The sequence below is a fragment of the Corylus avellana genome, chromosome 10 (genome assembly GCF_965113065.1).
Source record: "Corylus avellana chromosome 10, dhCorAvel1.hap1.2, whole genome shotgun sequence".
NCBI lineage: Eukaryota > Viridiplantae > Streptophyta > Magnoliopsida > Fagales > Betulaceae > Corylus > Corylus avellana.
Genome location: NC_142499.1, coordinates 20,492,285 through 20,504,228, shown reverse-complemented (window position 1 = coordinate 20,504,228; position 11,944 = coordinate 20,492,285). Strand labels below are relative to the sequence as shown.

Genomic DNA, 11,944 nt, shown 5'->3' with positions numbered 1-11,944 from the left:
CATGTAGAATGGTATGCTTGAAGCCATAAAAAGAGAGTGGAAAAAGAATAAAAGATAGAAAAAAAACAACAATTATTCTGTCATCCCCCATTTTTTTCCTAATAGGACAAAAAACAGACGTGAGGCTTATACTAATGTTCTGGGTGTTTTTGTGGGCTCTGCTTGTTCTTTGTTGCGTAAATCATTTTGGGTGATATCAGTTGAGGCTATGGATTATTGGTCTTGTTGTATGCAGGTCATGACAACATGAATTTATATACTAAAAACAAATTAATTACTATAAATAATATACAAAGTATCTCTTGAGTCTTGTTGTTTTTATGGACCAAATGTAAATTAATAAAAGTAAGCAAAGCTATCATGTGGTCAGAACTCAGGAGAGTAGCAAAAAATAAAAAATAAACAAATAAATTTGATGCCTTAATTATTCAAGTATCTCGTGTCTCTAAGAACCAAATATATTTATAAACATAAAGCAAGTTAACGAATACTCATTACTCACAGTCGTCACAGAGTCGGCCACAAGTGGAGTGTGGAGCCCAATTCAAGTTTTGTCTCAAGAGTGTGGTCCAAACATGAAACAGCCTTCTGCCTTCCCGAGTGGCAAATTCTGAAGCGCAAGTTCCCATCTCTCTCAACTCCCAAGTCCCCACTACAGCACCACTACGGCACTACCAATGACCAAGCCTTTATCCTTATCCCTTTGCTTCTCACCACTCTCACACACACAATCAAACTTTCTTTCTCTGTTTTCCTTCTCCTTCTGAGTTCTAAACCACCAAAAACCGAATCACCATGTTAGACAAATCACAAATGGGTTAAACCAACAAAACCCATAAACCAAAATCAAACAAAGTTCATGAAAATCAATCAAAGAAAACAAAAAACGAAAATCAGTTTGATGGGTTATCACCGTGGGCGGCTGTGGCGTGAAAATGTCGGTGGTGCACTAGTGCGGCTAAGCAATTCAAGGTCGATGGCCCGATGGGCAGTGGCGTGCTGCACAGTCCACGCTTGAGCAGCACTGCAGCAGGACAAATTCAAGTTGGAGTCTGGAAGAGCCGAAGAGGGGTTTGGGATTTAGGGTAAGATTTTTTTAAATTTTTTTTTTCTTTTTTTAAGTGTATTAAGTGTTTAGTGTCGGTGCTGCTCAGCCTGCTGTTGAAACTTGAGATTTTTTTTTTTTTTTTTTTAAGTGTCGGTGCTGCTAAGCCTGCTGTTGAGACTTGAGATTTTTTTTTTTGTTTGTTTAGATTATAAGCGTATTGCCGTGTTTGTAAGGTGGTCAAAATATTTTGGAGGGGTATTGAAATTTTTTACCAGGGCTTTCTCCAACTTTTGGCTTAAAATTACTTTTTTTTTTTTTTTTTTTTTTTCTTTTCTTTTTTCACCGGGAGCGCCCGCCCCTGGGTCGCCCCCCTGTCCCTCCGCTAAACTAGCAGTCTCATGGATGATCAGCAGTTTCAGAGACTGCTAGTTTAAGATGGATGATCAGCAGCCTCATGTTCTGATCTGGCCGTTCCCTGCACAAGGCCACATCAAACCCATGGTGGGATTAGCTGTGCTCCTATGCCGTGCAGGCCTCCACGTCACCTTCCTCAACACCGACCACAACCACCGCCGCCTCACCCACCTACAAGCGCTCTCTACTCACTTCCCAACCCTCCACTTGGAATCCATCTCCGATGGCCTGCCCGCCGATCACCCTCGCACTCTCCAGTTTCTTCCAGAGTTAATCTCCTCCATCAAGTCCGTGACGAAGCCACTCTTCCGCCAGCTGCTGGCTGATTCCGCCAGAAACTCAGTGTGTCCAGCTGTCACGTGTGTAATCGCCGATGGAATCATGTCTTTCGCTATTGACGTTGCAAAGGAATTGGGAATTCACGTAATCGCCTTCCGGACCTTCAGTGCTTGCTGCTTGTGGTCTTATTTCTGTCTTCCCAAACTAATTCAGGAAGGCCACCTTCCAGTCAACGGTGAGTGAGTGCAAGTGTACGTACCCAGATTTGCTTCACAAGTATATTTTTTTCACGTTTATGTGTTTCACGAAGTTGCAGCAGATGAAGATATGGATCTGAAAGTCGCAGGCGTGCCAGGTATGGAGGGCCTTTTGCGACGCCGAGATCTACCCGGCATTTGCAGAAGACAACCCGACGATCCCCTCTTTCAATTATTCGTTGTGGAGACCCAGGCCATGACTCGAGCTTCGGCACTCATACTGAACACCTATGACGATCTCGAAGGTCCGATTCTCTCCCATCTTGCCCCTCTCTTTTCCAAAATCTACACAATTGGACCTCTCAATGCTCTTCTGAGATCCCGTATTGGAGACACCGTCTCGCGGTCTTTATCGTCATTTAGTAATTTATGGGAAGTGGACCGTAGTTGCATGACGTGGTTGGACTCGCAGCCGTTGGGATCCGTCGTTTACGTCAGCTTCGGGAGCTTGGCGATCATGACACGTGGCTTCGCCATGGAGATTTGGCACGGCTTAGTCAACAGTGGCAAGCGCTTTCTATGGGCTATACGGCGAGATATCATTCTTCCGGGTGCGGAAGGTGAGCAGGTGATCCCTGTGGAGCTTCAAGAGGGCACAAAAGACAGGGGCCTTGTGGTGGACTGGGCTCCACAAGAAGATGTTCTGGCCCACCCGTCCATGGGTGGGTTTCTGACCCACAGTGGCTGGAACTCTACCCTAGAGAGCATTGTGGCTGGGGTCCCTATGGTTTGTTGGCCCCAAATTGCTGACCAGCAGATCAATAGTAGGTGGGTTAGTGAGGTGTGGAGGATTGGCCTTGACATGAAGGACACGTGTGATAGATCGACGGTTGAGACGATGATAAAAACACTGATGAACGATGGAAGAGAGGAAATCATGATCTCAATGGATCGGATAGCAAAATTGGCTCACGATTGTGTTAGCCAAGGTGGATCTTCCTATCACAACTTGGACATGCTTGTTGAAGACATAAGAAAAATATGATTTATGATGAGTTATATGTATGTATGACCGATTCAACAGATCATGTTATCTTTTAGCTCGCAGTTTATTTACGTTTTGTTGGTATATAATATATATAGTTTCATTTGAATGAGTCTTCGGAGTTTGAGAGATGTATAAGGAAGTGATTCCTTAATTTGTGGACCTTATCGATGACTTTCTTGTATTTAAGTGTATTCTCACAAAGAGAATAAAAATAAAGTTTTCTTGCTTGTTCCAATTCCTCTCTCTATTTTCATCTTCTTCTTTAATTTAGTGTGAGTTGATTTGATTGGCGAGGAAGATATTCTACGATTCGTCTTTAGGGGTCTATAGAGAGGCTTAAGATGAACCGGGAACCTCATGTACTGATCTTACCGTTCCCTTCACAAGGCCACATCAAGCCCTTGTTGAGTTTAGCAGCACTCCTATGCCAAGCGGGCATCCACGTCACCTTCCTCAACATCGACAGCTACCACCGCCGCCTCACCCACCTACAAGCGCTGTCTGCTCACTTCCCAACCCTCCACTTGGAGTCCATCAACGATGGCCTGCCAGCCGATCACCCGCTCAGTCCTATCAATCGCGTTCCGGAGATAGTCTCTTCCGTCATGTCCGTGACGAAACCCCTCTTCCGCGAGTTGCTGGGCGACCTTAGCAGAAAGCCTGAGCGTCCGATCACTTGTGTTATAGCAGATGGAATTATGTCTTTCGCAATTGACTTTGCCAAGGAATTGGGAATTCGCGCAATCTCATTTCGGGGCTTCCCCGCTGCTTGCTTGTGGTCGTTTTTCTGTATTCCCAAACTAATTGAGGAAGGCCATATTCCAATCCGCGGAGGTGAGTGTTTGACGAAGATTTTCTTCACGAATATCTTATTTTCACTCTATCTGACGTGGTCTCAATGCTTTGTACAAGATTTTCATTCAACGCAGGTACGTCATCAAAATAATAAAGCAAGCATACTATTGCAATGATGAATATCATGCATGAAAAATTAATTATTACAACTTCTTATTTTGCATGGATGAATGGTGATCCTATGGTGTGCCTAATTTTGGACGGAACTAGAAATTTTTATTGACAGAGTCAAAGCATGAATTTAAAATATATTTAAATGGGGAGCTAAATAATTGATGAGAAATATATTAATATTAAAGACTAAATTGATATTGAAAAAATAAAATTAATATTCATTTAATCTTAAGAAAATATAAACAAAATAAAAAAAATTATTTTTTAAATAATTCAATCTTCTATTTAATCGTATTAAAACTAATTACTAGAGATAAACATCACACGCAGTTACTAAAATTTATTCAAACTTTAAATTTTTGAACTGCTTTACTAATGGGATTGGGGCCGAACTAAAAACCTTTGGCTCAAATTCATATTTAAAGCATATTTAGTAAAAAAAAAAAATTCAAAATTGGCCATGGCCCACCCGTTTGCATGTAAGTCTGTCTCTCACCCATTGATAGTAATAATTAAAATAAACTTCTTCAAGTTAAAAAGTGAGAATATTTTGATATTGATATTTTTTTTAAAAAAAAGTGTGAATAGTATCGAGGGGAAGGTGAAAGTGTTTATCAAACAAGCCTAAAGTAAACTTCTTCATAAAGTCTCTACCTTCCCTACCGCCTACCCGAGTGTACGTATATATATATATATTTTGCTTCTTTTCGGAAGCTTCTTGTCCTATACTCGTATACATTCAACAACGTACTCATGCATGTAGATCAATTTCACGTGATATAGCGATTCTACATGCTTCATGCTTCAAAATACGTTCATTTTCCCCGGCATTCTCGTAATGTAGAAATTATTCGTTACGTTAATAATATAATATTAATGCATGTATTTGACCAAATTAACCGCAGCAGAAGACGATATGGATCGGATAGTTACAGGCATACCTGGTATGGAGGGCCTTTTGCGACGTCGAGATCTACCCAGCATTTTCAGGCAACCACTCGACGATCCCATATATAAATTAATGACGGAGGATCCCCACGCCACTACTCATGCTTCGGCACTTATACTCAACACCTTTGATGATCTCGAATCCCCGATTCTCTCCCACCGCCTCGCCCCTCTCTTTTCCAAGATTTACACAATTGGACCTCTCGGTGCTCTTCTAAGATCTCGTACGGGAGATGACGTGTTGCGGTCTTTATCATCCTCTAGCAATTTTTGGGAAGCCGACTGTAGCTGCATGACGTGGCTGGACTCACAGCCGTTAGGATCTGTTGTTTACGTCAGCTTTGGGACCTCGGTGATCATGACACGTGATCAGCTTATGGAGCTCTGGCACGGCCTGGTCAACTGTGGAAGGCCGTTTCTATGGGTTATACGGCGTGATAGCGTTGCAGGTGCGGAAGGAGATGAGCACATGATTCCGGTGGAGCTTCAAGAGGGCACCAAAGGGAGGTGTCTTTTGGTGGATTGGGCCCCACAAGAAGATGTCCTGGCCCACCCGTCCACTGGTGGGTTTCTGACCCACTGTGGCTGGAACGCCATCCTGGAGAGCATTGTTGCAGGGCTCCCTATTCTTTGTTGGCCCCAATATGGGGACCAACTAATTAATGGCAGGTTTGTGAGCGAGGTGTGGAGGTTTGGACTTGAAATGAAGGACACATGTGATCGATCGACGGTTGAGATGATGATAAAGGCACTGATGGAAGATAGAAGGGCAGAAATCATGGCGTCCATGGATCGGATTGCGAAATTGGCTCACGATTGTGTTGACAAATCTGGATCTTCTTACACCAATCTCGACAAGCTCATTGAAGACATAAGAGAAGTATGATTTATGAGCCAATTTATAAGTTGCTTAAGTATGATGCTCTTATTTGTTTCTGATTTATTGTAAGTAATTTATGTTTGATGTGTTTATATATAACTTATTCCACCTTACTTATATAATTTAATTTATTCCAAATCCTCTTTTCTAGTCTCAAATCATTCACATACCAAGAAGATCAATATATTTTTTTTTGTTTTCCTACTAAAATACACTCCACAATAGTTTCAATTACCTTTCTTTATACAATTAAAACAAACATCGGATGGCAGTAGTCCCAAATTCCAATGTTATTGCGCAAGACTGCCAATTAATTGAGCTCAAAAGTTTACTAAAGTTTCGCTCTTGCTAATGGAATAAGTTTACCTTCGATTATTATACGTTTAGCTTGAATTTTATGGATTTCAAGTAAATGAAAGAAATAAATTAAATAAAGTGAAAAGGAAAATGAGGGCTAGAAAGTGTTGTAGCGAATATATTAAAATGAATAAAATAATTCTTTGGTAGTATCAGCAACCTCTTACAATGATTAAGAAACTTTACTTAGGCTCCAATGTTTCATCCATTTTATAAGTGTATTATCAATCATTAAAACTTTTTGTACTTGATGTTTGGGACTCATTAATTCGAAAACTTGGCATGTTCACACAAGGGAAGGAGAAAGGGAGATTCGAACTAGTAGCATTCACTTCATGAGGCGTCGTCCAAATCTGATTGAGCTACACCTTAGGGATGACAAATGGTCAGCACTTGACTATGCGTTAAGAACAAATGGTTTTTTTAAAGTAATGAAATAACCCAACGGTAAAAGGAATCAATGGTTTATAAAAGTTTTAAAGACCAACGGTAAAAGAAATTAATGGCCATAATTAAGCCAAGATCCGGTCATAACACTACTTAGCAATTCAATTGTCATGAAATCTCTTAGTGACCAAATGGTCAAAATACTTTAGGATTAAAAACTTGTTAAAACTGTTTTCTTTTCCATAGAACGTAACTCATGAACATATATTAATGTCAAAAGAGAAAACGTTTTACATTTAAAGAATTCTTGAAAAGAAATAATGTTTGTAACAATTTCATCGTTTGATATGGTGTACAAATACATTTATACAGTGCATATGATATATTTCTCGTACAAATTAAGGATTTGGACAAAGGGAGACATTGAAAGTCAAAATTAAATTTAAATTTAAACGGTTGATTAATTGCAATAATTAATGTGAAGTTTATGGGCATTAAAAATTCGTCACTGTTAATTTGTCTATAAACTATTACTAAAGCTTTCACACTTAGAATATCATTCGACTATAATGTCGTCACAATTATGTAAAGTGATGTCATAAACTTGAGATAAGATCACGATCCACTTGGTAAACGAAGGGAGAAAGGAAGAAAACGCCTGAAAATGAAGTAGGCATTAATTTAAAAAATAAAATCAATGAGGATTATTTCTTTTAAAAAAAAATAATAATAACTAAAGAATGTACGTTATTACTCTTTAAGGAAGCAAAATACAGATTTTTCTATCATTAATATTCTCTTATTTTCTTTTTATTTCTGTAGCTTGTTTTCCTTGTTTGTAACTTATTTGACGTTTCTTTTATTTTTATTATTAAATTTATTTCAAATTCTCTTTTATTGCGATATCTTTTTCACCTGATTTATTTTTGCTATATATATTTGCGATAAGTCTATGTGCTTTTCATTCATATTTTGAGGTTAGAGTGAAGTGTTTTAGTGAACTTTTTTCATCTGATCAATATGAAATACTATGGAGCATTCTCTCTCCTTTTGGTGACTTTCCTAGTTGTTTCATCAGCTGGTATGTTTCCTCCTTCTTCGTATAAATTAATGTTCTTTCTTCTTTCATTATGTTAAATTTGTTTACATTGCAATATTAATTTTTGTACATATCTTAATCGCTGTTTAGTGCACAAAAAGACTTAACATTCAAATTTCTTTTCATTTAATTTTTTTTTTTTTTTCATATTGGTATATAAAATTTCTTACAAGTTACTAATTCATGTTTGGTGCTAAAAAATAAAATATTTATTCAGTAATATATTTTAAATATCTTTATATTATAAAGCTTGTATTCAGTTTAAGATATATATTGTAACCTAATACATACTAAGTGTTCTTTTTTTATTTTATTTTTTAAGTCCAACTTAAGTTTTGGGGACATGCATCTTTTAGGTGTAAGTCGTAGTTTATAATATATATATACACATAAAAGAGTTTTTATGTACTCTTTGATCTAATGAATTTAAAATGGATGCCTGAGACCTAAAAAGCTCTGCAATTTTTATATTGTTAGAAGCTATAAACAATTGATTGAACAACATAATTTAATTAGTTTTTGTTTTGTCTGTACATGATACGGAGCTGTTTTCTTTAAGAGAAATTACACACGCATAAATTTATTCTCACTCTTGCTACCACATATATTCTTAAGTACACACTTTTTAGCGTGACAATAAAATTACCATTGAATTTTAAATAAATAATTATTAAATTTTAGATCAATTGATATATATTTTTTTGTCCTTAATAACAGATATCAAGGTATTTTCTTAAGACATATGGCGCTTATTCTTTGTTATATACATGAGATAGAAAACAATTGAATATATCTACAAGCAATTTATTGAACATTGTAATTGATTTTGTGTTTTGACTGTAATTGTACGTAGTTGTTTCCTTTATCTTGTAATGTTACAATTTAGGAATGTTAGCACCATAATGAAACTATTATATTAGTCTTATTAGTTAATTGCTTTGTTTTTTTCTCTCGTGAATAACAGGAATGGTCAATGGTTATAATTGCTTTGATTTTCCTAATTGTGGGTATCATAGCTGCATGACCATGTGCGGCAACCCGTCTATGTCTTATTGTGAGACTCCAGACAAATGTTGTTGCGAGATCGTCATCCCCAGTTGATCAACAAAGTCTACTGGAGTTTCAGTACTCTTGCTCGATCATGAAATAATTAATTAAAGTGTTGTAGCTAATAAATTAAAATGAATAAAACAATGCTTCGGTATTACCAGTAACTTTAATTTTTTTATAATATTTGATGGAAAATACATTCAAGATTCTTCCACTGCACCATCAATGCATGCTTGATCCAGGAATAAAAAATTAAAAAAAAAAAAGCAGCACAAATATGCAGTATTTGTAGCAATGAGCCAAATTAAAGCACTTCAGTAATACACTATAATACAAGAGTTGCTCCATATTAATCAAGGGCAAGATGTTACTACTTGGCTGATAAAAAGACTAAAAACGTTTTCAGGAGAAAGCCTTGCATTCAGCAACATATATAGGGTGCAAAACAAAATCATAAACTTATGAAATAGAGTTTGGACCAGGAAGCTGGGTAGAATAAAATGTGATGATCCGGAGCATTTAAGAATCCTGCAGAAAATAAATACAATATCTTCAACTGGGCAATTGTGTTATCCGCGAGCTGGCTGCAAGTGTACCTTCATTGACGCACATATCATAAAATCATTTCTCATTGCTCATGCATGTAGGAAACAGTAACTGTTCCAGTATTCTAAAACAAACAAAGAATAGTGGGAAAAAATAACAGAGAGAAGGGAAAAAAAAATTCAAACAAAAAATGAGTACTAAACTTACAAGTTCTTTGATGCTGTTTTTAGTTTTGGATATTTCCGCAGTTAGTGATGACTTTCTGATCAGTTTTAGATATTGATAGGTCCATAGGAAGATCAACCCCTTTGGTTGCTGAATTGACATTTAAACAATTGAATTTCATTTTCATGGCATATAAAAGATCTACAAGAAAATAATGACACACAAGTCACATAAAAGTGAAGTATTTGAGGGACTTCTTACATGATTTAGGGGAATTGCAGTGACATTTCCATCAAGTCCCAAGAGTTTCAGCACCAAATGAGAGTTATTATATCAGAATGTAATAAAACATAAAACATGGCATCCATAAAAGCTTGGCACACATGAAAACATCAAATTAAAAGTTCGAAAGGTAAATTGAGAGTTTTTCAACTTTAAGTGGTCTTTTGAAAACACGTGAAATTAGCTTTTGTGAAGTTAACCCTTATTTTTATATAGTAATTTACCTTTCTATACATGATTTGCCATTGTTCCTTCAACATGCAATATAAAAGATGGTAGATACATTAATTCACTTATATATATATATGGAAATTGATGAAAGAATAATTTTTATCATTTCTCATATTAATTTAAGAAATTAAAAAAAAAAAAAATTATTTTGAGTTGAATTTTAAAAAACGACATTGTTTTTCGAGGAAAGAACTCCATATTGCTCTATTCTTAATTCCTTTGATTAATGAAATATCAACTATTATTTTTCAAAAAAAAAAAAAGAACTAGCAAGAAAATTTATCCATTGATATGAAAAAATTAAATAAAAATAAATTTGAATGTTAAGACTTTGTTCTTTATCTTTTCGTGTACTAAACATCTATTAAGATATGTACCAATTTTAATATCGTGATGTAAACAAATTTAACATAATTAAGAAGAAGGAACATTTACAAAGGAGAGAAAACAATACCAAAAGAGAAAGAGAGAACTAGCAAAGTCGTCAAAAGGCGAGAAAATGCTGCCGAGTATTTCATATGGAAACCAAATAAGTGTACTAAACCGCTTCACTTTAACCTTAAAATGAATGAAAAACACATATAGATTTATCGCATATATATTGCAAAAATAAGCGCAATATGTCTTAACCAAATACTGTAATATTAGGGGAACTAGAATACACAGCATTGTTACCTTTTGCCAGTGGCTTGGGGATGGGGTCACTGACATGTCCAAGGCAAAATAAATTCATGCTGCCTTTCTTTCATGTCCAGGCTTCCCCGGTTTGGTTCGGTTGCAAATAGTGTCCGGCGCTCCTCAAGGCAGGGAATTTTGGTCATATCAAACGAAAAATAGGAAAATGTCTAAAAGGTAATGGGCTAGAGTCATAATATAAAGGGTTAAATACAAGTACATGCGGTTTGCAACAAAACTCACTTGATACTTCTATTAACATTCCGTTAGATTTTTTAAAGGAACACCACGTCATCCTTACACATGGGCGCCACGTGGCATGGTATCTGGGGTGGTTCGAAAAGGGGGTGCAACGAGGCCGCTCCTCCTTTTTTTCTGGGACAGAAAGAGAAGGATGAAGAAAAGCAGAGAGATGGCTCGGAGCATCTCCTACCTAACTGGCTCTCAGCTGCTCTCTCTCAAAAGCCGCCCCAATATTGCCATCATAGATGTCGATCAGGTTCGTTCACAAACATACGCTCTTCTTTCCAATTTTGATTCATAATTTACCTTCTTTTTTTTCGCTGGATTATTTTGATTCTTCCATTCATATGCGTTGATGGGTTTTTCCAGGGATGACGAGAGAAGTTATGACGGTCATATAGCTGGGTCTCTGCACTATGCGAGCGACACTTTCTCTGACAAGATATCCAATCTTATTTAGGAGGTGAAGGGGAAAGATACCCTTGTTTTCCACTGCGCTCTCAGCCAAGTTTTGTTGCAGTTTTCAAACCCTATTAGGTTTTCCTGAATTTTTTTTTTTTTTGTTGGGCATTCGTTTTTGGATTCGATTATCTACTGGGTTTCTTCAAATCAACTCGTCTACTTCATATTATTCGTGGCCAAACCACACCAGGCAAAATGGGGTAGTTCGGCCACCCCAGCTGCTGTCATTTTTTTTTTTTTGGGTTTTTTTTTTTTTTTTTAAATGATATGGCATCAAAAAACTTAGATATCACGCCACGTGACGCCTACGTATAAGGATGATGTGACATTCCGTTAAAAAATCTAACAGAATGTTAATAGAAATACTAAATAAGTTTTTTGGCAAACCTCAGATACTATTTGTAATATTTTTGAAAACTCATGTATTTATTTGATTTTGGTGAAACCAAATGTACCTGCTTTGTATTTAACTCTAATATAAAAGCTGTGTGTTGCGCTAGTCAGTAGTCCTGAGTCTCTTACTAAAGCAACCATGTCCTCCTCTGACCTTCCTAATCTTTTCTCTCTAGAAGAATATGACTACCAGTACGAGTATTGAAGACGGAAGATCCCGCTCATTGTGGTCTTCATCATATTCTCGGTGTTTTCCCTGTTTCTTATTGCC

General features: G+C 36.8%; 2 protein-coding genes and 1 pseudogene across 5 annotated transcripts; all 3 read left to right on the top strand.

The window, feature by feature from the left end:
* The first annotated feature begins 609 nt into the window (after nt 1-609).
* LOC132191804 (7-deoxyloganetic acid glucosyltransferase) lies at nt 610-3,095 on the top strand. Of its 3 annotated transcripts, none has more exons than XM_059606908.2 (2): nt 610-1,976; nt 2,061-3,095. In XM_059606908.2, the coding sequence occupies exons 1-2, from the start codon at nt 1,484-1,486 to the stop codon at nt 2,981-2,983; spliced, it is 1,416 nt and encodes a 471-aa protein (XP_059462891.2). In that variant the 5' UTR covers nt 610-1,483; the 3' UTR covers nt 2,984-3,095. The 3 variants fall into 3 exon arrangements, with proteins under 3 accessions (XP_059462891.2, XP_059462890.2, XP_088367292.1); XM_059606907.2 differs by having other exon boundaries at nt 2,058-3,095; XM_088511166.1 differs by having other exon boundaries at nt 2,052-3,095.
* A 223-nt stretch (nt 3,096-3,318) lies between these two features.
* Nucleotides 3,319-5,789, top strand: LOC132162616 (7-deoxyloganetic acid glucosyltransferase-like). Of its 2 annotated transcripts, none has more exons than XM_059572891.2 (2): nt 3,319-3,820; nt 4,864-5,789. In XM_059572891.2, exons 1-2 carry the CDS (start codon nt 3,328-3,330, stop codon nt 5,787-5,789), a joined length of 1,419 nt encoding a protein of 472 aa, XP_059428874.1. In that variant the 5' UTR covers nt 3,319-3,327. The 2 variants fall into 2 exon arrangements, with proteins under 2 accessions (XP_059428874.1, XP_088367607.1); XM_088511481.1 differs by having other exon boundaries at nt 3,328-3,820; nt 4,861-5,789.
* A 5,160-nt stretch (nt 5,790-10,949) lies between these two features.
* Nucleotides 10,950-11,365, top strand: LOC148583487 (dual specificity phosphatase Cdc25 pseudogene; annotated as a pseudogene).
* Nucleotides 11,366-11,944: the final 579 nt, after the last annotated feature.